General features: G+C 46.4%; 1 protein-coding gene across 2 annotated transcripts; it reads right to left on the bottom strand.

Moving 5' to 3' along the window:
• Window positions 1-1106: 1106 nt before the first annotated feature.
• Window positions 1107-26526, bottom strand: VDAC1 (voltage dependent anion channel 1). 2 transcript variants are annotated; one of them, XM_004420197.3, is made up of 9 exons: window positions 26408-26526; window positions 16115-16187; window positions 15526-15575; window positions 14710-14862; window positions 14562-14614; window positions 8020-8247; window positions 4844-4994; window positions 3064-3121; window positions 1107-2062 (listed from the first exon to the last, which is right to left on the bottom strand). In XM_004420197.3, the coding sequence occupies exons 2-9, from the start codon at window positions 16179-16181 to the stop codon at window positions 1971-1973; spliced, it is 852 nt and encodes a 283-aa protein (XP_004420254.1). In that variant the 5' UTR covers window positions 16182-16187; window positions 26408-26526; the 3' UTR covers window positions 1107-1970. The 2 variants fall into 2 exon arrangements, with proteins under 2 accessions (XP_004420254.1, XP_087285935.1); XM_087429809.1 differs by lacking the exon at window positions 26408-26526 and adding an exon at window positions 16315-16449.
• Window positions 26527-26661: the final 135 nt, after the last annotated feature.

The following is a 26661-nucleotide window of genomic DNA, read 5'->3' as shown; positions in this document are numbered from 1 at the left end:
CATGTCATTGAATAGAAAAAATATTCATATTTGTTGAAGCTGGATAATGTATATATAGAGTTTGATACTATTCATTCTACTTCCTAAATGTTTGAAATTTCCACAACCAGGTTATTTTTAAAAATAAAAATATATGCCAGAATTCTACAATGACCCATGCTTTTGTATGATCCCCTATCCTTGAGTGTGGGAGGGACCTGTGAATATGGAGATATAGTGACATCACTCCTGTAATTACATTGTTATATGGCACAGTTGACTTTAAGAATGGGAGATTATCCTCAGTGGGCCTGACCTAATCAGGTGAGACCTTAAAAGGGTTGGGACAGTTATGAAAGAAATGTTATGGGGATGTAATGTACAGCATGGTGACTATAATTAATGATACTCTGGTGTATATTTGAAAGTTGCTTAGAGAATGGAGCTTAAAAGTTATCACAAGAAAAATTGTTAACTGTGTGGTGATGGATGTTCATTAGACTTATCGTGGTGATCATTTTGCAATACATACAAATATTGAATCATTGTTATACACCTGAAACTAATGTTATATGTCAATTATATCTCAATAAAAAAATTAAAATTAAAAAAAAAAACTTTTTAAAGGGGGTTTGGCCTTTTCCTGCAAGAGATTTGAAGTGTGAGAGGGATTTGACAGTGAGGCAGTTTTTCTGTCCCAGCTTTGAAGATGGAGGAGACCACTCAGCAAAGTATGCAGGTGCCCTCTATTTGCGGAGAGTGGCCCCTAGCTAATGGCAAGGAAATAGGGACCATTATTCTACAACCAAAAGGAAGTGAATTCTGCCACACCCACGTGAGCCTAGAAGAGGACCCCAAGCGCCAGGGAACAGTCTGGTAGACATCCTAATTTCAGCATCGTAAGAACTTTAGCAGAGAGCCCAGCCACACCACGCTTGGACTTCTGACCAACAAACCTGTGAAACAAATAAATGAGCACTGTTTTAAGCCACTAAATTTGTGGTAATCTGTTATGCAGCAATAGAAAACTAAAAATACCACACACACACAGCAAGGGGCCAAAGAACAAGACCAGACAAACGCCCTGTTGATTTACACTTTTATTAATAAAGACAACAGAAGAAGGATGAGGTTTCAATATTTTATTCAAGTTTTATTTTAAGTGATGTTAATTACAGCATTTGAAGGGTAGGATCTAATTCCACACAAAATGGAAGACTCTAAAATGTACCCATTTAAACTACCAAAAAATAAACTGAGTGGCGAGAATACAACAGAAGTCCAATTTAGATTCCGAGTGTTGTCACCATGTGATTACAGTCACAGAGACTCTTCCCAGCTTGCAGCTGGAGCTCTTAGAAGCTATTTCATACTCTGGTGCAAAGGGCAAGGGCAAAAAAATCACAACATGAGAGGGAATTAGGTCCTGAATTATTGGCTTCATCACATCCACCTTCTCCACCCCAAAATGGCACAAAACAGCCACCCTGCCCTGCAGACGACTTTTGGTGTAAAAGACGTGATGGACTGGGGTGTAAACAGGTCGTGAAGATCTGTCTAAAAAAGTCCCTTTCAGATGAGTTTGTACACACCATCCAACGATGAGCCTCTCCGTAATTAGGGTAGGAAACCAAGGTTCAATTCTCAGGAAGTCACAATTCATTCATTTACTCAATACGAATTTACCAAGTGCCTAAAAATTATCAGCTTCCACTTGCAGCCATTTCTAGATAAAAAAGAAACCTGACATCTCTAGAGGGGCCGCCAAGTTCCCCCAAGTCTACAGCTGAAAGGACCGTTTTTTGGAACTGGGTTTCTTCTGTACCTCTGAAAAGGTAACACCTTAAAGCTGAATCATCTTTAACCTGGAAGTCTAACATGATATTTAGCAATACTTGCATCCCAGACATACAACATTAAAAGGTACACTAAATTCTGAAGGTAGCTACGCCGCAAAATAGTTTAAAATTAAACGATTGTACAGTATTCATTTATGCTTGAAATTCCAGTCCTAGACCAAGCTTGTGGCCACCAGCGTTGACATTCTTGCCATCCAGCAGAGCTGACAGCGTCAGTTTGATACCTGCAGGGGGAAAAATCGGGGAAAGGAAATGGGGTGGGGTGGAGGAAAGAAAAGAGAAGAAAGGTTAACACAGAGAAGAAAGATTAACACAGAGGAACGCTGTGTGTTCTGTGCCAGAGGAGCACACTGGCAAAACCACACCCAAGTCAGAACCTGTCCCAGCTGTGTGTGATCAGCAGGGGCAAAAGCACATGGCCCTTCAATCCCTGTTACTTAACACCATCTGACTAATGAACAGGCAGCTAGAATGAGCTTATGAAGCAATCATCATGATCCCACAGCCTACCAAATCCACTTTAGGGACTCCACTTTCCTGTTCCCTCTCATCATCCCCTGCTACCATTAATCTCTCTACCATTGGCACACGCAGTAAGCTTCTCAGCAATAGCCCTTTGAAACGAAACCCCAACCATGAATCAGACTCCAAGGTCTTACACTCACATTCACAGCATGCACACAACTAACTGGTATTTTCCCAGTAGTTTAATTACAGCTTAATTAATAGCTTAATTACAGCATCATGTAATCTTCCATTTCCAGGTTTCAAAGGCCCAACTTGACCAGACTAACCCCAAAGTGGTATTATCTCCCGCAGCTCTCCCTTGGCTCTAACACTCCATGGAATGGCCCAGCCAACTGTGCAAAGGAAACCTACAAACCAGTTTTACAAAGGGGATGATTTATAGGCTCGTTTTAAGAACCTGCTGGAAATAAGTATCAAGCATTCTGTACTCACTGGAAAAAAGGATGGAAGAAAATAACCAAAAATGTAATCTATGTTAGCCTTGGCCTTTTTTTCTCCTGCTTACTACTTCTCCTATTCTCCAAAAGTTTTATAATAACTCTGCACTCCTTTATAAACATTTAATTATAGAAATCTATGTACACTCATTTACAATGTACTCTACAGGCATTTTATAAGCAATAATATAAAGCAGGAAACCAGCACCACAATTTTTGTTTAAGCCACAGAACAAATTTCACACACAACGAACACATACCTGGCTTTAGGGTCTGAGTGTATCCTAAACCTATCAGGCTGGAGTTGTTCACCTTAGCCTAGTCAAGGAAAAGACAAGACAGAGTGAAAATGTTAAGTACTTCACACTTCCATCTCCAAAATGAATAAGAGCTTTTTAATCAACCATCTCTAAACTTTAGAATCAAATTATCTTTGTTCACAACCACTTTGTTTATGGGATCCATTAAATTCAATATGAAATAAATTTGGGAGCTAGGTCTCAGAAAGGAAACTCCAAGAGCCAACACAATTTTCAGTTAAAAGGAAGTTGTTATTTACATTTGATTCCTGAAGGTATGAATGTCCAATTCCATTTATATTGAGTAGGTCTGTATTTAAGTTATAACAGGTGAGGACAATTTCATTTATAGCCAGAGCGATAAAAGCCTTTCTTGTAGGGAAGATTTCTTCAAGATCTATTTATTGGGATAAGGGAAAACAGAGCAAATGTCAGGTGGGGTTTAGAGCAAATGTCAGGTGGGGTTTTGAGGGTTTTTTTAAGGTAGAACACTTAGAATTTTCTCTTCATGAAAAAGAGAAACAAAAATCATACTGACACCAAGAAGGTTCAGCACTGACAAGCCTGAATATAAAATGTATATTGGAGCAAAAGAATGACCTAGCCACTCAAATTTCTGCACTTAGTCAACACTGGTTAATAATGAAGTTCAATAAAGCACTGGAGTCAATAAATATTTTGCCCTCATTCTCCTGCCTGAGTCATCGGGAAATCTGGGCCTCTCGCTGACCCCTTTCTGGTGAAATAAGGAGGCATCAGGAGCAGAGCAAGCTCAGGTCATGAGAACACAAGTCCCAGCAAAAGCTGGGGCTGCCCAGATGCATGTTTCCTGCTCGAATGTTTCTTTCAGACCTGACATCTCCCATAGGAAAGACAAAGCCGGGGAAGGAGGGCCCTCTGGCAGTCAGCCCCCCATCTAGCTGTTGTTCCTTTTTGCTCATACCATCCATATAACGAGGCCCCTTTTCCTTTGTTTTTAAGTGCCTAACAGTAAGGGAGCCAAATTCAGTTCCCATTTCAGGAGACTTAAAATGGGCTGTCTGTAAATTACACAAACCATCCTGCAACATAAGATTTCCGCATTCCACCCCAAAAGGGGTGCAGCTGGCAGTGCCTTGTGACAACAGACATGGGCTTGACAGGATTTAATGCAAAAACTGTGCATGGCCCCAAGGGGCCATGAGCAATGCTACAGGGTCTGCAAGATAAGATGCCAACTGCCCAATGCCAGGGCCTGGTTTCTTAATATGCAACACAAGAGCTGGGCAAGAGAATGAAAAATGAGGGATAAAATGAACATTTAAAACCTTAGGGTTCAAGATAACCCCCTTAAGAGTCTGCAGCATGGAACAAGGGCTAGTCAGAGGAGGAAGCTCCATAGCAAGCTAGTCTGGGTCAAATCCAGGCCCCAGGACTTACCAACTCTCTGCCCCTAGGCAAGTTACTCAACCTCTCTAAGCTCCCAGTTCCTCATTTGTGAAAACAGGGATGGAATGATTAAAAAACAAAAAGGCACCTACCCCGGGTGGGTTGTGTACGAATTAAATACTGTAACCCACAAACAATGGGCTCCACAAAGCGCCTGGCACCCCTAGTAAGTACTATTATCATTTTACTCAGTTCGAACTCTTTTCACAGTGAGAAAATATCCAGCCAAAGCATAGAACTCCAGCAATCCAGAAGGATTCCAACCTAAGGGTCAAGTGGGGCCTGGACGATGCATGATTCTACCAGTACTCACCGAGAAGCAGGCGTCAGGGTCGATCTGATACTTGGCTGCTATTCCGAAGCGAGTGTTACTGTTTCCTGCTGTCCAGGCGAGATTGACAGCAGTCTCCAACTTTTTGTTCACCTTCTGATAAATGGAGCCGCCAAACTCTGTCCCGTCATTTCTGTGAACAAACACAGCACAGATGCCAAGCCGCCCAGGAAGGGGAGCTGGAGCTGGGCAGAGCTGCCCAAGTCTTAACAGAGGGCAGGGATGCTGTAAATGGACTGAACTGACCACAAAACAAGTACAAGGTACTGGAAGCTTGATAGGAATGGAACAGACACCAGAGTCAGGAAGGTTCAGAGGAAGGGAAAGGCTATTTCAACCATCACTGGGAACACCCAAAGGCAGCTCAGTCAACTACCCAGGCTGCATGAAACCTGAAGTTTGCTTCCCAAATATTCTTTAAAATAGAAGCAGCAACTAAGTCATTGGGATTCTGGATTCGGAGTGATTTCTTTCTTCTGCTGCTAATGTTATTACTTTTATAAATGCTTCCATAAAATGGTAATGGAGGGGAAGCAAATAGCAGAGAACACAGCCAGAAACGGCAAGAAAGGCTGGGCCTCTCGTGTTCCTCAGAGGAGGTGATAGCCCTCAGCACCATCAGCTACAGCCACTGCTGGAAGGACACAGCCAAAACTGCCCTAGCCCCTTGGAGGAGCAGCCATCACAGAAGAGCTTAACCTACAATTCAGGCTCATCCACCTGGCACACTGTTGGCCCATGTTGTAACATCTATGGTCCTGGTGGGATTTGAAAAGGAGCTACTTGCTACAATACAAATGTTTCTATCTTTCAAGAATGGAATGAAACTCAGCTGGCCAAACTCCTTCCTCTCTTCCAAACACACCATCTTGATTCTAGCCTCTGGAAATGACCTCTTCCCCTCCCTGATGTTTTTAACACACACACACAAAAACAATGTCAAAGTTGTGCCTCATCATTTTGGGTGTTTCCAGTGGAAATGGCATTGGAAACTGTTAAGGCAGAGCCCATGTGCTTTGGAATCCAGCAAAGAGCTTAGAACTCACTAACCCAAGAACAAACTGCTGCTATTTCATTGCATCTGCTCTTCACCAAAACACTCTCCCTAAAATAGATGCTCATTAAATACACTCTAAATTCTTAAGTTTTCCCCTGAATTCAGCCAGATAGACATCATGCTTCCAGAAAGTACAGGGAAAGCCCAGATAGCACCTGATTCACGGGGAATCCTGACTTCTTTAGAAAGTCTGAGCATGCTACAAGAAGCAGCTTGTCAAAAATAATAGATTTTTTTTTTGGGCCGGCCCCGTGGCTTAGCGGTTAAGTGTGCGCACTCCGCTGCTGGTGGCCCGGGTTCGGATCCCGGGCGCGCACCGACGCACCGCTTCTCCGGCCATGCTGAGTCCACGTCCCACATACAGCAAGTAGAAGGATGTGCAGCTATGACATGCAGCTATCTACTGGGGCTTTGGGGAAAAAAAAAAAGGAGGAGGATTGGCAATGGATGTTAGCTCAGAGCCGGTCTTCCTCAGCAAAAAGAGGAGGATTGGCACGGATGTTAGCTCAGGGCTGATCTTCCTCACAAAAAAAAACATAAAATAAAAAATAATAATAATAATAGATTTTTGAGTGTCTTTGGTATAACTTAACTGGGGAAATTTTTAGGCTTAAATGTGTTTTTAAAAAATGTCCGATTTTTCAATATATTCTAAAACCAGCAACACTGCCTTCCTCTACTGAGCTCTCAAAACCATAAAGAGAGAATTCATTGTTCAAATTCATCTATAGGAAGTACAAAGAACGTGTGTTACAAATCTGGGCCTCTGCAAGCACCAGTCCAACCCAGATTAGTTGTGTCAGCTGTTTCCACACCAGTTCCAAAATAAACCATGTCCACTTATTAAAAATCTTAAGCTCAGGTATGTGGGGAAAATAGCTAACAGCCACTGTTCTTCCTAGAATTGGTGGCAATTCCCAATTCCCAATCAAGGAAGCACTTTCCATTTCAGTCAAAACTCTAAATTAAAAAAACACTTCTATGCTTGTGGTATTTTTCCTATGACTTTTTTGTATGTTCCTTTTTTTGAATTTACATATCTTTTTTTAACCTTGTTTTGGTGTACATTTTTATGAATTTTAACACATGTACAGATTCATGTGACCACCACAATCAGGATACAAAACAGTTCCACCACCCCCAAAGTCCCCCGTGCCACCCCTCTGTAGTCACCCCCTCTCCACCCCCAGGAATCACTGGACTGTCCACCTCTATACTTCTCCTGTGACTTTTTAGTTTTAAAAGACTCAAAATTTATTCATTATATCAATTTATTATATTATTATATATTAATTATATTAATATATTAATTATAAAAATTCCTCAAAAAATTTTATTAATGGAAATGTTATTAGTTTAGATACTAATATCATTTACTTGTCTTTAAGAAGCCACTTCTTTAGTGACCTCTAGTGGCAAGAAAGAGATTTGGTAAAGTTGTACCCTACTTATGCCACAGGTTAGTTCCTCAAGTCTACTGGGATTTTATGGATGAAATTTTTGTTCCCTTATCCTAAATCAGCACTCTACTTCAACACTCAAGTTTGACTGCAAGGGGCTCTCTCTAAATTGACCTGTAGTTTTCTCTTCCCTTCACTATACTGTCCTGTAGTTAATAAACTTTAAAATGCTCCACCATGCAGAGAAGACACTGTATTTAACTGAGACAACCGTCTCGTAATTTGTCTCCCATGTCTACATTTCACTAAGCACAGCAAGCTGATCCTCAGGCATCATACAGAGAAAGAGAGCAAGCTGCCCTCCCACCCCCCCATTTGTTAACTAAAACTGAAGGGAGCTCTAGCGTCCACAAAGCTGCAGGGCAACGACACTCCTCTGGACCGACGACATCACGCCCTTGCTGTAACCGACCAGTCATTCTGTGTGTACCAGTGACATTTACTGTTCGCAGAAGAGAAAGAACCTAAGTCACTTCAGGAAATGGGTAGGTGGGAAACAGACAGATACTAGCAGGCCATTTGGCTCACCTGCTTCCAACAAAGTCACTTCACAGTGATTAAAAATCGAGCTTAGAAAAAAAATCATACAAAACAGTTCTCCTACTGCACAGACTCGCATGCCCACACTCACGTGCACTTACACATTAGTGTGAAGCTGGAATTCATCAGTCTTGTAGCCAACCGCAAAGTTGCTCTGGGTCACTCGAGACTTCGCGGTCTCAAAATTCATCTGGTAGCCAGCCAGCCAGCCCTCATAACCCAGCACCAGGGCGCCCCGGACTGAAGGCCCCGCAATGTCGAAGTCCACGTCGCAGCCCAGGTTGATGTGCTCTCGCTTGTACCCTGTCTTGATCTTAGCATTTTTTTTCCTGAAGGAAAAGAAATTGTATTAAATTCAGAAGCTAAGTCACCTTGCGACAACCATGCCAAGAAATGCAAATCGAAAAAAAAATAATAATCCCAGTTTCAATAGGGGGGTAGGGGGGCACAGTCAGGGCCCTAGATCTCCCTTAAGCAGCTGCTGTGCCACAATGGGCAGAGTGCAACCTCTCTCCAGCCGGAATCCAGTCTGCAGAAACGCCACAATAAAGAACAAAGTAAGAACACAAGCAGGAAAAGCTTGAAAAGTAGGCACTAAGTAATTTTCTTTAACTATCCTCTCCCTACGCTTAATGCAGTGGCCTACGCAGGCATTATGAGGTAGAGTGCCACCATATAATTATGAAACAGATGCATCCTCGCTATTTTCTAAATCTGTGGAAAAGATATATCTGTCATGCAGGCAGCTATCTAAACAGCAGCTTTCAAGGAGATGGTCGTCTTCTTACTTTGTGGCTCACTTAGTAAACAAACAAACAAATACTAGATCCCTTCTAAGTGAATACAACAGACAGCTTTTACTTCAGTATTCAAGTGATCTCAATGAGTACACATTTCAGAGAACTAGGTACTGATGTGGAACCTGGGGCTCTCAGTCTTGGATGCCAGGAAGCCCTGTTTGACGGGACAAGACCCTGGGTCTAATCTGCTGATCCTAGATTAAATATACGACCAGACCAGTGCCTCCCTCGCCTATTACTCAAGACTCAGCATCATTAGGGAAGGTAGGTGAGTTGTGTCACCTGCAAATATATTATCACCGTGCCTTTTACCAAAAGTCAACATTGGAGACAAGATCACATCTATCAAATAAAATTTAGACTACTTTCACCTGATCGTTTCTGTCCTTCAGCTACAAAATGGACATCTCCCACAGCAAGCTGCATTCTCAGCAGAGATGACAGGAGAAACTAGATCTGCTCAGAAGCACAAGGACTGCACAGCTCTGTCCACCCCAGCTGCATTCACACTGAGACTACAGCTTCGTCCCCAGCACCCAGATTGTGAGCCCTAAATACCATTCCCTCCTAAAAGGAACCAGTGCTCCTTGGAGAAATAGTAGATTCCAGGTTGGGGCAAGAAATGTGCAAGGTGAGCTTGAAGCTGTATCAAAGCTATCAAAGATTATTGGGATTGGAGCAAAAGGACTTGAGATCTAACCTGAAGAGGCTCCCAAGGGCTTCAAACATGAGACAATGTTAGCAGCATTAAGAATAATATCAGCAATGGACTAAAACATCAAATATGTTTAAATCTATGAACTCGTAATGACATTCAAAACACATACACGTGGGGCCAGCCCCATGGCATAATGGTTAAGTGCACACGCTCTGCTGCTGGCGGCCTGGGTTCGGATCCCGGGCGCACACCAATGCACCACTTGTTAGGCCATGCTGTGGCAGTGTCCCACATAAAGTAGAGGAAGACAGGCACAGTTGTTAGCCCAGGGCCGTTCTTCTTCAGCAAAAAGAGGAGGATTGGCATGGATGTTAGCTCAGGGCTGATCTTCCTCACAAGAAAAAAAAAAAAAAACACACACACAGTAGTCATCTTGAGAGACTAGAGAACCAATTTGTTACTTTGAAAACAGTAAATAAAAAAGGGATCAAACATTTATTCCACTTTCCTATACTAACTATATGTCAAGGTAACCAAATAGTTGATGAAAAGTTTCTCTTTATTGAAATATTCCAGCCACTAAATGAAGAAGGAATGACAAAAGTGGAATTATCACCAATTTGTAACCCCTAATGAGTGGATCATGAATGGCACTAATGTACGAAGAGAAACTCCAGGCCTTCTGAGAGCATCCCAATGGAAGCATACGGCATCCTTTATATTTTAGCACCCTCCCTGCCCCCACAGTGGAATCTAAATGTGACGAAGCCTCTAGACTTACCAATTCATAGGAAATATGGGAGACAGGGGAACAAGTTAAATGATACCACAGAGATGCAAACAGCAGAATTTACTCTGTATGTAATTCTACAGGACAAACGATGTCGTTTCAACAAATAAATTGCAAGAGGAAAAAAACAGAAAAGAATCTACAAGTTAAGAGATTTAGGAACCATATAAACGAATTTTTGCAATTTTGCATGGATAATCTTTGATTCTGTAAAAAAAATTCATGAAATCATGTAAATTTGAACAAACTTGAGATTTGACAATATTAAGAAATTATGATTAATTTTTTACAATGTAATGATATTGTGTTTATGCTTTTTAAAAAAGGAACCTTATTGGGGCCAGCCCAGTGGCGCAGCAGTTAAGTGTGCACACTCCGCTTTGGCGGCCCGGGGTTCACAGGTTCAGATCCCGGGCGCACGCTGTCGCACTGCTTGTCAAGCCATGCTGTGGTGGCGTCCCATATAAAGTAGAGGAAGATGGGCACAGATGTTAGCCCAGGGCCAATCTTCCTCAACAAAAAAGAGGAGGATTGGCTTCAGATGTTAGCTCAGGGCTGATCTTCTTCACAAAAAAAAAAAAAAAAGGAACCTTATTTCAAGATACATATTAAAATATTTACAGATGAAATTATATGCTATCAGTTATTTACTTCAAAATAATCTAAGGCTGGGAGGGATTGATTATGGATGTATAAATAAAACCTGACTGGGCATGTGCTGATAATTATTAAAGCTAGGTGATGGGAACATGATGAGGATTTAATACACTTTTCAGCTTTCTTTTGTATGTTGGAAATTTTCCATAATGAAAACTCAAAGGTGGGGCCAGCCCCATGGCCTAGTGCTTAAGCTCAGCGCACTCCACTTCAGTGGCCCGGGTTCAGTTCCCAGGCGCGGACCTACACCACTTGTCAGTGGCCATGCTGTGGTGGCAACCCACATACAAAATAGAGGAAGACTGACACAGATATTAGCCCAGGGTGAATCTTCCTCAAGCAAGGAGAGGAAGATTGGCAACAGATGTTAGCTCAGGGTGAATCTTCCTCAGCAAGCAAAAAAAAAAAAAAATTAAAGGTTAAACATTCCAAGTTCTCAACAAGACAACAATTTCAAAAATTTCAAGAATTTCAGAGGTCATAGTTGAAAATAAAACCAACACCCTTTCCAAGTGACAATGAAACTTGCAACTTTCGTTCAAGTTGCTTCTGTGCATTTTCACAAGCTTTGAAGGAAAGACCAACAACCAAACAAATTATCTCCCAATAAGAAAAACTCAAATTAAACCTATTTTGGTCTTCCTGCTCTTTGAGAGAAGCCTGGCTTTTGGCCAAGTATCCAATTGGCACCAAGCTTGGTGGAGTGATTGATGAAAAGACAGCTGCTCAGAGGCTGACATTTAGAAAGAGAGGGAGACCAGGAAATGTAAAAATCAGGCATCTTATAACCACTAGGTAAAAAACTGCCCCTGCCCACAAAGTGCAATGCCTGTGGCAGGGCCTCTGACAGTGTTGTGCACCAGCCACATTGGACAGTTCACACTGCCCCTCCACACACTGTCTCAGTGGATTCTGGCCAGGGGCACAAGTCCCAGAGAATGGGCAGTGCTGGGGCAGTGACTCAGGTTCTTCCCCAGGTTTCTTCTCTAATGCAGCATTCTACGCCTTTGGAGCTTTTCCTCTTTCAGATATTATTGGGATTTTTTAAAAGCTATGTAAACAGTGGTGTGAGTTTGACAAGAACATGAAAGAGGAATGACTCCGATTTGTGGTTAACAAGCTGGCTTTATCTGTGGTAGGTACTCAGGGTGGGTGCTGGTCCCTAGACAAGGTCTGCAGGCTTGCTCCTTACGGAACCCAGGATGCTTTCCCAGGCTATATCCCTCAGTCGCTTTGGTAAGCCAGCTTTCATTTCCAATCTCCATCAAGTCACCAAATACCCAGTAGCAATGTATACACCTTGCGCCCACAATCTTGGTTTCTAAACACCATTCTTCAATAAAAGAAACCAAGGCTTCTTGGAGAAATGGCAGATAGGACTAGGGAAGAACAAGTAGAAGATGAGCCTGGTACATCTTCTGAAGAATTGCTCAAAAAAATGACAGGGGCTTGTCAAAAACACACAGGATGTCAACTTGAAGGTGCTCCCAATGGCCATATGTGGGGACAACATGAGTAACAAAATAAATTACAGTAATGGATTATAACCCATAGATTAAATGTCCTTGAATCCACATTGATATAAATAATTGATTACATAAATAAATGGAGAAGGAAGAGCTCTTCCTTACAGTTGAAACTCAATTAATAAATGTAGAAGGAATTATGGGAATAGAAAATCACCATTTGCCAAACACAATTGTTGCAGGCAAGAATCACCAATGGATGCTAATATTTGTGAGTCAAAATATAAGAAATAGAATACTTGCATAATCTCCAAGTATCTCTCCACAAGATACTTATTATTTACAAAGAGAAAAATAGTAGCTTTATAGAGAAACCAGGCAAACACCACTTTAATCAAATGATCAAAGGTAACATCACCAATAGTGAGGCATGTTGACATATACCTCCTGATATCATGCACCAAGACAGACACAACACAACCTTACTTCTGTGGTTGTCGAAAATGCATAACCTGAGTTCAACCGTGAGGAACCATCAGACAAATCCAAATTGAAGGATTCTACAAAATAACTGGCCAATCCTCTTTAAAAGTGTCAAGGTCATGAAAGACAAAGAAAGACTACATCCCAGATTAGAGGAGACAAACGAGAATGGACAACTAAATGCAATGTAGTATCCTGAACTGGATCATGGACCAGAAATAAGATATCAGTAGGACAACACATTAGTTAACAGTATGCTATCAACATAAATTTCCTGGCTCTGATAATTATATTATAGTTATGTAAGATGTTAACATTAGAAGAAGCTAGGTGAAGGATATAAGGGAAGTCTACACACTGTGCAACATTTTTGTATATGTTAAGTATAAAATTATTTCAAAATAAAAAGTTAAAAAAAAAAAAATCTTCCTCTTATGCATATTACTGCAGGACCTGGAGACTTCTCTGTGAATCTCCCAAAGGTAGTGGAAAATTCCTTAGAAATTCCAAAGTGTGCGATCTCAGGGCAGCAGGCAAAGTCCTAGGCAGCAAATTCAAGCCTGTGGGCACATCCTCCAGCCCCTCGTCCTATCAGAGGGTCTCTCTGGACAATTCCTCCCATCACAGCAGGGTGCCTGGGGAGAAGTGGACAAGCAGGAAGGCTCCTGCAGGAGAAACTACAGCAGAGATGAGAACAAGAGTAAATTCAGCTCCTAGCCAACAGTCTTCAGATGATCCATAACCAAGTTATAAAAAGACTATAACCTCCAGAGGCAGAAGCCCTGTCTGCTCAGTCCCTTGTGGTCCCCCTGCACCCAAAACAGGGTAGATCCTCCCTCTAATAAACATTTGTCGGAAGAGAAAAAAGGAAGGAGAGAGGAAAATAATATGGAATGGCAAAAAATGAATTCATGATGCCACTGAATTGTACACTTAAACATGGTTGAGATGGTAAATTTTATATGTGTATTTTACCACAATTTTAAAAAAACAAAAAATGAAATCCTGGGGGCTGGCCCTATTGCCTAGTGGTTAAGTTCAGCGCGCTCCACTTCGGCAGCCTGGGTTCAGTTCCCAGGTGAGGACCTACACCACTTGTTGGCTGCCATGCTGTGGTGGCGACCCACATACAAAATAGAGGAAGACTGGCACAGATGTTAGCTCAGGGCAAATCTTCCTCAAGCAGAAAGAGGAAGATTGGCAACAGATGTTAGCTCAGGGAAAATCTTCCTTGGCAAAAAAATGAAATTCAGTATATGCCCTTGAGCCTGTCATCAGTGTACAAAACAACCTTCCCCAGGTTTAGGAGACCCACTGCTCTGAGTGAAAAAAAACAAGAGTGTGTTCTAGAAGAGAACAAACCTTTCTAGCAACTATGAGAAGCACCAAGGAGCTGAGGCAGACCAGCATGCCATCTTGCCTCCTGATGTGCCCCAAGAACCGTCAAGACTAATTTGTTTGTGGCTGCAAGGCCTGGGGCAAAAAGTCCACCCTGCAGGTAAGCCCACCCGCTCTTGGTGTCTCTAAGTAGGAAAGTGGGGAAAGGGCCCTCCAAGCCCAAAAACTAGAGCTGGCAACAGTAACCGGCGTAGCCCCACTTCCAAACATTGCCCATGACCCTACAGCCTTGGCCACTTGCATGACCAGCAGCCTCACTCACATGAAATGGAGCAATACTGAACCTCCTGCAGCCTCTACAGCTGAGGCCAGGAGAACAATAACAGACAGCACAGAATCTTATTATAAAACATTGCTAAATGTCCTTGTGGAGAAAACATGAGATCCTTACCCAGTGTTTGGTGAGAAGGATGAATCAAAGGTCAGCTTCAGTCCACGTGCAAGCTGAACAGAAGAGAAATGTGCCAGCAGGTTTAGTCACGAGGCAGGCCAGCAGATGCCAATCAATAAAACCGTGTCTTTTCGCAGGCAATCATTACCTGGTCTTCCACAGTAATCTCCGTGCCTAGTGTGTTGTCAGTGTTCCATTTCTCCGTAAACGTCAGGCCATATTCCGTCCACCTGTACTTGGTTTCTAGACTGCCCGTCACTTTGGTGGTCTCAGTGTTGGCTGAACCTGAGCTTGTAAATTCCTTTAAAGGAGAAAGAGAGTCACAGCCTGCACACCAGCACTTCCCTCTACATCACTCCAGCCCCAAACAGACTATCCTTCCCTTTGTGCAAGAGGTGAGACTCTGAATGGGTGGGGCAAAAGCTAATTCTATAATTCAATTAGATATTTAAAGTACAGATGGGGCTAAAGGAGCCTGCTAATTAAAGGAATCTCCTGGGGAATTCTTTATCAGGAGACTGCTTCCTTCCTCCCCTGTAACTCTTTAGTCTGGACAGGAAGGGACTGCTCCTTCCATCCTGCCTCCAGCCTCGTACAGAGAAAAAGCATTGAGCTAAAGCTGACATTGCAGTAATGCAATGCACAACTTCTTCCTTCCAACAATTACCGCATGCACAATCTAAAAGGGACTACTAGGATTTTTTTTTAAATAATTATATGGCATTGAACACAGGTCAATTTTGAAATAAGAAACACAAAGAAAAATAAAACTGAAGCCCACCCCATATTCCTGTGAGTACTAACAGCTCCTGAATTGGGGACCTATTGGTGTGGGTCCCCTGGACTACCCATCCCCCAGGGGAAGCAATGAACGTGACAACCACAAACTGCCACCAAGGCCATGAAGTTATTTATTATTAACCTACAATACATACTTATGCTCCATGTGGGTCAGACAACTTACCAGTCCATTCTCAGATTTTGTTTTCAAATCAAGTTTTATTAAGCCAAATCCTAAGGAAAGAAGACAATAACTGTGAATAGGTTAAGTAACTAACTCGAGAGCAGCATCTCTGCCTCCCTCATGCTGTTTCAAAATGCCACGAATGTGGAGGACGCCCGTCTCCACTACTGCCCGCCTGTGTGCGGAGCTCAGCTGCCATGGAACAGCGGCAGACAGAAGAGGCACAGGCTCCACCTGGGCCCCACCTGCGCTCCCAGCGGAGTTTGAGAAAACGGTATGTGACAGAGTGGGCACGTGCCTAAGGACAGGCTAAATTTAGACATCACACTCCACTGCGGCACATCCGCAGAGCTGCTCTGTGCCTGGGAGAGGAGACAGGAGTGTCCACTCATGTGCAGCAATTCGTGAGCCTGCCCCTACTGGGTGCACAACCAAAACTGCTTTACTAGCCATAGAATGCTTATCTTTTTTCCCTAACATGAAAGTTCTGAGAGTTGACTGACCCAGGTCTCTCAAACTGTGATGGGTAAAATCCCAAACATGCCAGCCTAGTCTGTGAGCTGAAAAGGCCACTCCACACAACACTCACCATAGCCCTTTGTGAAGACATCCCTGGCAGATTTGCCAAGATCAGCATAGGTGGGAGGCACAGCCATCTTCTGCTACATTAAAAGGAAGAACCAACAGAATAAATACATTATTAATTATGGAGATTACCATCAATTTTTCCATCAATTATTAGATATAATTAACAACCAATAAAAATCATCAGCACTGAGTTCCAGGTACCTTATTCTCCCAGGTGTGGAGACAGAAGCCTGTGCTGTCTCATGCTTCTTTTTGTGGCCAGAGCTTGAGACATCCAAAAAGTTTTTGTTGACAGCAGATCAGCCTGACTTTAGAGCTCTTCTCCTTGGCATCTCCAGATAGTAGGAGTCAGTAAATATTTGCTGAATGAATTAATTGTTAAAGACACATTCCCATGAGCCAGCTACTTTCCCGGATTACAGGACTCTTGCCAACAAAACATATCTTCTTACAAAATGTTAACTGCTAGGCCATTAAATGCCCTGAGAAGAAATCAGAGCTTTTCATGGCAACCTATTTTCCATATGGTTCTGATTTCATTCATTCAACAAATATTTACGGAGTACCTACTATGTGCCAGAACAGACCCAACTTTTCACAAAACTTTTGCATTTGGGGAGAATCTAATTTTAGAGTATCATTTTCCTCACAGAGAATAGACTAAAACCTAACTAATTAGGCAACTCTTCACATGGAAGGAAATGCAACCACATCCCCCCCAAAATTTTATTCAAATCAACATTTACTGAGCTCCAATGTGACTTTATTTTTCAAAACAACTATCAAGTACTACTTGGGACTGTTGCATATTCACTAAGTCAGTCAACAAACATTTATTAAGCAACTCAGGGTTCAAGGCAGGCGAGTAATTCAAACAGTCCTTGCCCTAAAGGCCACACTGTGTCCCTGGGAGGCTTTGCTTTGACACATTATGTACATAGGATGAAAATCCTAATCCAGGACAGCACACATTGTGTGCTCCATCCAGGAGGAGAAGGACCATGAGAAAGCACCATCTTCTGCATCTTCTCCATCTCCAACATCATTAGCCTCAATTAGTCAGAAATTCAATTAACCTGAGGGTGGTTCCATTAATTTTTAAAATACAGTATACCTAAATACCAAACTACATCTGCACACACCCCATCTAAAGTCACATATACATGCGCTCACACGAAGAAACACCTGCATGGCATGTTCCTGGTAAGTGGGAGCCCACTGAAAAGTGGTTCAGGTGATCCCAGGGGAACAATATCACAATTAAAAGTTGCATTCCTGACCCAAGCCTTAACTTCAAAGACATTGCAAGGAACCCAGAGAACCAATGAGTACGTCATAAAAGAAACAACTATAAACCTCCACAATTTTAAATTATAAAATTGTGCTCCAGGTCCTATTTTTACTTTTTTCAGAAGTTTTGCTAATTCTCTCCCAACTCACTTTCGTGTCTGAGCCGAGAGGAGCAGGCCAGGGAGCTGTTTACGCTCTCCTATTTTTGTTGCTGTTGTTATTTCTTGCACATAATCAGGCTGGAACCATGGGCAGCTCAGTCTATTAGGGTCAGGGCACAAAGAACATGGGAGAAGATCCATCTTAGGCTGCTCCCACTGGCTCTTTCAAGTCTAGGGACTCCCCTCTCCTGACTTGTTCCTCTTCCACCCCAAACAAACCGCATAGGCACACCCACCCCAGGGACAGACCAGGCAACGAGGTCCTGGACCACGTCCTCCAGACATAACGCCTGCCTAAGGCACATGCCCCAGCAACAGATGAGCCTGGCCCCCTCCCAGGAGAAGCAACGAAACAACCCTGGATGGAAGGCCGAAGTAATGTAGCCCCAAGGAAACTTGCAGAATGTCTCACCGAAGGGCCCAGAACATTCTCCACCCCATCAGCACTAACAAGTATCAGTGGACAGAGCACCCCTCTTCAGGGCTGGCGCCTCCCCAGCTGGGCCACAAACTCAGCCCCGGGGTGAGGGGAAGAGCAGTCCAGTGGCACTACCTCTGGGTCAGCTAAGACCTCCCTGTACCTCAGGGGCCAGGGCCTTCCCAAGGACCCTCCCCTGGCTCCAGGACCCATCTCACCAGACACAAGCAGCTTTCACATCTGGACTGGCTCGTCCCTCAGGAAAAAGGCAGCACACTCATCATTTAATGTTCCCCAAATGCCCTCTCTCATCACTAATCCCCAAAACTGAACAAGCAAAGCCACCTGTCAAAAAACACTCCACCCACAGCCAACATCACCCCAAAGTACTCGGCCACTAAGGAGATTACCACCCAAGGACAAGAAAGCTCAGATAAGGCCAGGCTCTCCTTGTGGCTCCAGCACAGCACCTGGCAAAGAAGCTGCTAGGAACCACTGGCTGAGTGGAGCCAGCTCCACTCCTGGACCTGAGGCAACACTCGCCAAGGAGGGCAGGAGGATGACGCCCCTCACTAAAGGGCCCCAATTGCTGTGCAGTTGTAGTTTCCCCTTCCGCCTTTTGTGCAGTCTTCCCCGGTCCCCACCCTCCTGCTACATTTATCTGACAGGAGTGAGGCAAGGCATCAGGCAGCTCTGCCTCTCTGAGAACAGCTTTCTCTGCAAACAGCACCAAGAAAATGCCCATTTTTACACAGTTCTCAGCACCTGCTTCAAAAACAATTTTATTGTAGAAATAATGATTTCCAATCATGTTTTCCCAGGCTGGGACTGGAGGGAAGAGAATTTGGCATTCTGCTTTCTCACTTAACACCCTGCCTGCACTGAAGGCTGAACCCTGGCCCTGGCCCCTCCCTCCATCCAGATCAGCTCCAAGTCACCCACCATCTGTCTCTGCTGCATCCACCCTGGGTGCCTTCAGAAGCCCAGCTTCTACAGACTGAGCACGAAGCAGGACCCTCTGACATGGACAAGGCAGCCAGCCCTGGACAGATGGAAATCACAATGCTGCCTGGGGGAGGCATCACCAGGTCTCTGCCTGGGTGGTGGCTTCAAGGCAGAGCCTGGGAGCATGGTTCCCAAGGATAAGTGGGAAACAAGGGATGGGCAGGGCCAGGCTGAGCAGATCTACCTGCAGTCAATGACGACTTTGAGAAGGACCAATAAGTCACACCAGGAGACAGGAGTCCCTGGTTCCCCTCCACTGCCTGCCAGCCTACCTACCCAACCATTCCCTGGCTGACCTTGAACAGATTACGCAAACTCCACTCCAGCTGAGGAATGAAAATCCAGCCCATACTGGAAGCTCAGAGGGGAGAGATAGTATATCGCCCAGCATGGTCTGCACAACACTTACATAACCTCCATCTTGGGGAGACATATCCTCCTTGACTCATCAGCTGCATGGCAGTGACAGCTGTTCTGCTCCCAGCGCCCCCACAACCCCCACAAATGCACACCCAGCCCCAAATCACACCCTTGAACTCAAAGATCCCAGAGCCTGTCATGCATAAATTCATCCAAAATATGGAAAAAGCTATGTGTACAAAGATGCAAAGCCCTGGCACATAGTAGGTATTCAACGTAAATGAATAAATGCACAACCAACATCAGAGTATTTTTAAGTAGGAAAAAAATAGAAACTTAGTATCTGACAGTAGGGACTGAGTAAATGACAATGTAACCAAGAAACAGGAACTCCCTCTGTAGGGAAGCTGCAGCACCACCAGGGATGGGGGGGTGGGGAGACCCATGACTAGGACCGCCCACCCCCACCTTGGCCTAAGGAGAGCTGAACTCAGGTTTAGCAGACCAAGCGCCTTCAGAAGTGAGCACTGCCACTCCTGACCTCAGAAAAAGCAGGGACTTTATTCTAAGGGCCTCAGGGAGCCACGAGAGAGTGACTGACACATCTGTGTTTGGGAAGCTCACTCAAGCAACAGATTGGCAAAAATGTAAATGACAATATCTACTGTTGGTGTGGAAAACAGTCACTCCCGTTCACATCAAGTGGGAGTACTATGTACAGAACAGCCCTTTTGGAGCCAGTCGCTGGGCAGTGCCTAAGTGGGCACACACTAACAACAGTGGCAATTCTACTGCTAGGAACCCACTCGACATTAGTACCCAAGGCATCCAAGGATGTGTACAGGAGGATGCTCACTGCAGCGTTATTTGTAACACAAAACCCTATGTCCATCGATAGGGAAATGAATGAATAAGAATTGAGGTACTTGCAAACTAAGGAGTACCATGTGGTAATCAAAAACAAAAAGGTGGATCTATACATGGTGGCATAGAAAACTATGTATGAGATAGTGAAATGAAAAAAGCAAGTCAGAGAAGTTTGTAATTCCATGTAGAGGAAAACTTTACATACAGATCACTATATGTTCACCCACTTGTGTATGGGTGAAAAAGCATGTGGAAAGATTCGAGCCAATCTGTAAATTGTGGCTGCCTCGGAGCTGTTTCTAGAAAAGTAAGGGGGTTTAGGAAAAGGAATGGAGTAAAATAGGATTTTCATTTTGTAGTCTACTTCACTATTTAAGTTGTTTGTGTATATTGATCTTTTATTTTTTTAAGGACAGAAAATTGAAAAATCCAATCAATGTGTTTGAAATTAAGCCATATTGCCTTTACGATGCTGCAACAAGTCACATTCTAAAATGCTGCTGCAGTAGAGGTGTCAGAAGGAAAAGCTACCTAGAAGGTGTCTATACAGTCATGCATCGCTTACCGACGGGGAAATGTTCAAAGAAATGCATTGTTACACGATTTCCTCATTGTGTGAACATCGTAGACTATACTTACACAAACCTAGATGATATAGCCTACTGCACACCTAGGCTATATGATACAAATCTTATGGGATCACCGTCATTATTGCGGTTCGTTGTTGACTGAAATGTCGTTACACAGCGCATGACTGTACAAGTTCCAAGAACAGATTCAAACTACACTGAGACGGCAAGGTTAACAGGTAAGGCCTGTGGGGGCACACTCTACTCCCAGGTGACCACCTGTGGCTTTGGCCACCCTGCCCAGAAGGCAGGGGTAGGGCAGAGCTCCCTAAATCACCTGAGGCACTTGTTCAAAAGCCTCCTTCCCTCTCTCTCAGCATTTTGCCACCTAACAAATAGGCAGGGCAGCCCTCAGATGCCCCTGAGAAGAGTGGGCTCACTCCCTGCACCAAGCACCCACCAGAACTCCCATTCTGACGTATGCTCTCTTCTCTGCAGAGGCTCCCTCAGAAGGATCCAGGCAGGTGAGCCTTGGTGCACCCAGAAAGCCAACAACCACTGCAATGGTTGACACAGGGAATAGGCCACAGATCCCCAAGGCTCAGTCAGGAACAGCTGAGCGGAAAAGTCTTCTGAACACAGGTAACACCCAATGGGTTGAAAGACAACATCTTCAAGGGCAAGGGTATATAACAGGGCCAGAATTTAAACACCAGGAGCCACCCTGCCACAGCATTTCCCAGCCCATCCGGGTGCCCAGGCAGCAGGGCACAGTGACTACTGGACAGGGCTATGAGCCTGGCGGAGGTTCTAGCCAGCACCAGCCTTTTCCAGCTGTGTGACTTTGGACAAGGCACTTAAAACTTATGCTCCCAGGGCCTCGTTTTGCTCATCTATAAAATGGGGCTAACAAGAGTGCCTTCCAGAGATGTTGCAAGGATTAAGTTAAATAGGTAAAGCACATAGGAATGTCTGGCACACAGTGAGTGCTCCATAAATGGTAGTGGTAACCACAGTCCATTATTCTGGATATTTTGTTTGCCCCTCCAGACCCACTTTCCTCCTCCATCCTGCTCTATATCCTAAGAGCTGATCATTATGGATTGTTATCAATGGGCTATGGTTGGGTTTGGCCAACAGGAGGCACCAGCAGAAGATGGGAGAGCGAGGTTGGGGTACTCATCCCCCCAGGCTCCCTCCCTGCTGGGCCTCAGGTGGACAGTGACTACCTTTCTCTACCCAAGGCCACAGCTCCTGCCAAGGGGTCCCCTCTCAGTTCCAAAGGACCCAAGGACCACACCCCTTGTCATGTGCCCCATACTCTGCCCACACCTTTGCAAATGATCCCTTCATTATGCTTTCTTTGATTACCTCGTGTGAGTGTGCATCTGATTCTTGCAAGGACCCCGACGCACACAGCAACCATCACCATCACCATCCTGGACTCCCCTTAGGAAGGGAGAATTGCAGGAAAGCCTTTGGCTCTGCTGCTTCTCTAACACCATTCTAGGTGGTTTGTCAGGGCAGAACCGGGCCAGCCCGTAGGAGAAGCATCAGACCAGCCAGAGACTAGAGCAAGAGCACCCCCCCCCAATTCTGGGGACCAGGAAAAGCCACTTCCCCAGCAGGAGCCCAGCTCTGAAAGCCAATGTGTGAGACCAACACATCAGGAGCCTCCCACACACCCCTACAGCACACTTTCTCACCAGGAAGAAGCAGCCCTGGAGAACAGCCCCTGGTTGGGTCTCAGGGACGCTGGCAAAGCCGATGCCCCATGCTCTGCTGGCAGGTCTATGTTCCCAGTGCAGCTGTTCCTCCCCACCACCCCCGCCACGACAGTCTCACAGAGGGCAGCCCGGCTTTCCAGGCGTTGCTGCTATTTTAAAACACCCTGGGAGCCGGGCCACCAGCATTACAGCCTTCCACAAGCCTCAGGAGAATGTAGTTGACGTGGGGGCAGCCTGCCCACCACCCATCAAGGAAGAAGGCCTGGGCTGGCAGGCAGCATGCCAAGGTCTGGGTCCCAGGCACACCCAGGACTCCTGCCTGACCTCAGGCACCTCACGTTCCCTGGAGCCTCACTGCCTGGCTTGACCCAGCAGGGTTAAAATAGACTGTGCCTGGGCAGACAGACTCGGGAGTCAAGCAGACCCGAGTTCCAATCTTACTCCACCACTCTCTAGATGTGTGACCTTGGGCAAGTCACAACCTGTCTGCACCTCACTTTTCTTCAGCTCTGATATGGGGAAAGAGTACCTGACTCAGCATCCCTATGAGGGCCGAATTAGACTGTTAATATAAAGCACTTAGTACAGTGGCTGGTACCCAGTAAGTATGCAACAAACACAGCATTTTATTACAGGTTTTCATTTTATATATTTCTTGTTATAATTATGGCTGCCGTGCAGGTTGCCAAAAGGTCACCCTGAACCACAGGGTCCAGAGTCCTCCCCGAACATAATGAGGTATTGTTTAGCCGAAGATCGTCCAGCCAGGTCCCGGAAGAATGCCTCCCACCTCATCCCGGGGAAAACTGCCCCTTCTCCTGATAAGAGGCCCACTGTCCTTGCAACCAACAGGGGTGACTCCACTGACAGCTAGCCTACACCGGGCCACGCACACGCTCACTCTGCTCCATGTGAAAGAAGGACACTTCCCCTCTGAACAGCAAATCCTGATTTTCAAACGGCATTCACATCTATTAGCTCCTCGCCAGGGCCCCTTGGAGTGGCAGCTGCAGTGTGAAAGCACCAGCACTGGAGCCCTGAATCCCAATTCCACGCCCACTGAGCTGTGTGACCTTGGGGTGCTTCCCTCACCCCTCCGTGCTCAAGCCTCCTAACCCCTGAAATGGAAACAATAGCACCCCTCTCCCCAGGCTTGTAGGAAGGTGGATTCAATGTCACACAACACGTCAAGCCCCCAGGAGTGTGCTGAGCAGGCCCTCAATAAAGAATGACTGTCATGATGACAATCACACCTCTATAGTGGAGAAACTGAGGAACAAGAAAGCAACGTGACCTGTACTAGACCCTACGGCTCATGTCAGAGCTGTGTTGCAAGCTCCATCTGCTCTCCAGGACTCTTTCCAGCACAGTTCTGGGTAAAGGGTGTAAGTGCCCACTCACCCCCACGCCCCTGAGAGCAAGCAGTGAAAGGGAGGATTGTGCCCAGGCCCCGCTGAGGATCCCACTGGTCACCTTTCTTCAGGGACTACCAGAGGAGTGTGTGGGGAGCCCAAGGCTACAGGCCCTCTAGGCACCCTGAGGGGCTGCCTGCAGGCTTGGGCTGGCTCTCAGCCCCACACACGCCTCTCTCAGTCACGACCACCAAAGACATCACACAGTGAGAAAGTCCATCCAGGGTAAAGTGGACTTCAGTGACTCAGGAGTATCTAACCAGTAAAGGTGGGGGTGAAGGGCCCTCATTACCACCAGCTTGGAGGTCGTGGTCCACATCTGCATAATGTCCAGCAGGACCAGAGGCCCACAGGCAATTCCTCACCATATGGTCCCCCTGAGCCCCTGGGTTTGTGTCTACAAATAGCCCCTGCCTATAGCCTATAGAACAGCAGGAATAAAACTAAGTAACCAACTGAGAGCAGTCCCCCGTACCCGTCCCCATTTACAGTCCTCCTGTAAACCTGCTCAGGACAACTCCAGCAGAAGCCATCAACCCACCCACCATCAGAGACAGAAGAGGCGCCAGGCCCAAGGCCTTTAAGAGAATCCCATTCGCCCATGTCACCTCCCCTGCAAGCCCAGAAACACCAGTTCAACAAGTTCCCCACAGGACTTGGAAAGCCACAGAATGAAGATAATGTGTTTAAAGCAGTTATTTCAAATTAGGAAACAGTTTGCCTCTCACTGCTCTAGGGCTGCACATACCATTGCAGCTCTTAAATATTTGGGATTCTCCGCTACGTAAGGCTATTATTTTCTGGAAGTGAGTGAGATGCGTGTGTCCCTCAAGAAGGATGTCCAGGATGAAGGGACCATGGCCCAGGCCTGCCGCCACTTCACATGCCCATCCAATCATTCACAAACACTTAATGGGCACCTACTATAAGCCACATGCTGGAATGGTAAAACTACCTTTCTGTCAATAAGAGTCGACTCTTGGACAAAAAGCAAGAGTGCATTTACCCCCAAAGACCCTTTAAGTACCTACTGTGGGCCAGGTGGCTCTACCCCAGGCACTGAAAACAAAGCTGCAGAGGGCTTAAGCCTGACCCTGTCCAGAGGGTCAGTCCAGAGCTGGGTGGAGAGAAAGGAGGCAGGCCCTGGGCAGTCGGCCCTGGCCTTGTCAACAGCATATTAGGCAAAGGAGGAGCCCACTTCCTTCTCTCCTCTGGAGAGGGGAAGCTGGTCAAGGGGATGGGGGCCTCAGGTGGTACAGGCCCAGGCCTAGCCCAGGTCTGCACTCACACTCAACCTCCTGCTCCAGCCTGACCTTGTCTGTCTGTGAACTTAAAGGATTTTTCACGAATTATCTGCAAGCTACTCAATGCCTGGCACACAAATGCTTAATAATAATGTTTAAAATAACAGGGCTACGTTTACTGAACTCTTTCCAGAATACCACGTGGAGCAAAACGGTCTGCAGGGGATGGGCTAGACCCTCCCCAAAGCCTCAAGGGTGCATGCCAAGGTTTCTACAGAGGCCTGCTCCTTGCCAGGCACTGTTCTAAAAGCTTCGCATTAATCAACTCATTTTATTTTTCCTAAAACCCAGTGAGAAAGAGATATAATTGCTCCCGCTCTACAGATGAGAAAACTGAGGTTTAGTATCTTCCCAGCTGCGTGACCTTGGACAGTCACTAGGGCTGCGGCCTCAAATCCAGAGGGCTCTGGACCAGTTTCCTGAGCGCACCACCACATTTAGTAAATGAATGAACGATCAAACTGGGAATACTTCCAAAGGCCAAGGAGGCCAAGGCGCTCCCAGAGGGGCCCCCTTCGCCAAGGCCTAACCTCTTGCCCAGGCCCCAGCCCAGGCCCCTGCGGCCTAAGTCGGCTCTCGGCCTGCCGTTCCGCCCCGGAAGGCGCTGGCACGCGCGGACAGTGCCGGGCGCCAGCTTCTCTGGGCGTGGACCGGGCAGGCCGGACAGGACGTGCGCGGCTGGGGGCGCAGGGCCACGGTGGTCACATGAGCTCATCCCCACCGGGACGGTGTGGCCCGCACAGGTCCGAGGGCCAGGCCCGGCCGGGCGAGCGTGGGTAGCGGGAAAGTCCCTGCCTGACCGGCGCTGGCGGGACCGAGGGCCTGAGGGCACCGCCGGGGAAGGTCACCTAGATCTGCAGCCGGCCCGGCCTCCACGCGGCGGCCCGTGCCCTTCCGCCCGCAGGTCCCCGCGGGCTCTGGCCCCCAGCCCCAGGCGCCTCCGGATGTCCGTCCTCCCGCTCTCCCGCCCGGGCCCGCTCGCCGCCCGCCCGCCCGCGCGGCCTGCTCGGCCCTCCGCTGACCAAGCAGCCCGCGTGAGCCGCTCCCGCTCCCCCCTCGGGCCCGGCCCGGGGCCCCTCGCCCTCGCCCGCTCCTCCCTCATCTCCTCCCCCTCAGCTCCCCAGGAGCCCGGCCTGCGGCCCGGGACGCAGGCAAAGCCCGGGCCCGTCTCCGGCGCCTACCTTGGAGGAGGCGGCGGCGGGCTCGGCGGCGGCTACGGCGGGGGCTGCAGCGCGAGGAGCCGAGAGAGCGGCGGGGCCGAGGGCGGGGCGGCGCGGACGGCGGCGGCGCGGACCCGCCCCGACCAAGCGCGCCCGGCCCGGCGAGCTCCACCCCCAGGGCCCGCCCGGGACACCGCCCAGGCCGGGCCCCGGGCCGCTTCCTGCTCCCGAACTGCGCTCTTACCTCCCCGGGCTCCTTAGTGCCCGCAGCGGAC

The sequence above is a fragment of the Ceratotherium simum genome, chromosome 4, assembly GCF_057802395.1.
Source record: "Ceratotherium simum simum isolate JZ-2026a chromosome 4, ASM5780239v1, whole genome shotgun sequence".
Classification (NCBI taxonomy): domain Eukaryota; kingdom Metazoa; phylum Chordata; class Mammalia; order Perissodactyla; family Rhinocerotidae; genus Ceratotherium; species Ceratotherium simum.
This window is presented reverse-complemented; position numbering and strand designations above follow the sequence as displayed.

Coding starts and splice junctions, on each gene's coding strand:
- VDAC1 (XM_004420197.3), bottom strand. CDS start 16,181: ATGGCTGTGCCTCCCACCTATGCTGATCTTGGCAAATCTGCCAGGGAT. Junction 8,248..14,561: donor TCCTTCTCACCAAACACTGG/GTAAGGATCTCA, acceptor CTTTTCCTTCAG/GAAAAAAAATGCTAAGATCA. Junction 3,122..4,843: donor ACCCTGACGCCTGCTTCTCG/GTGAGTACTGGT, acceptor TTCCTTGACTAG/GCTAAGGTGAACAACTCCAG.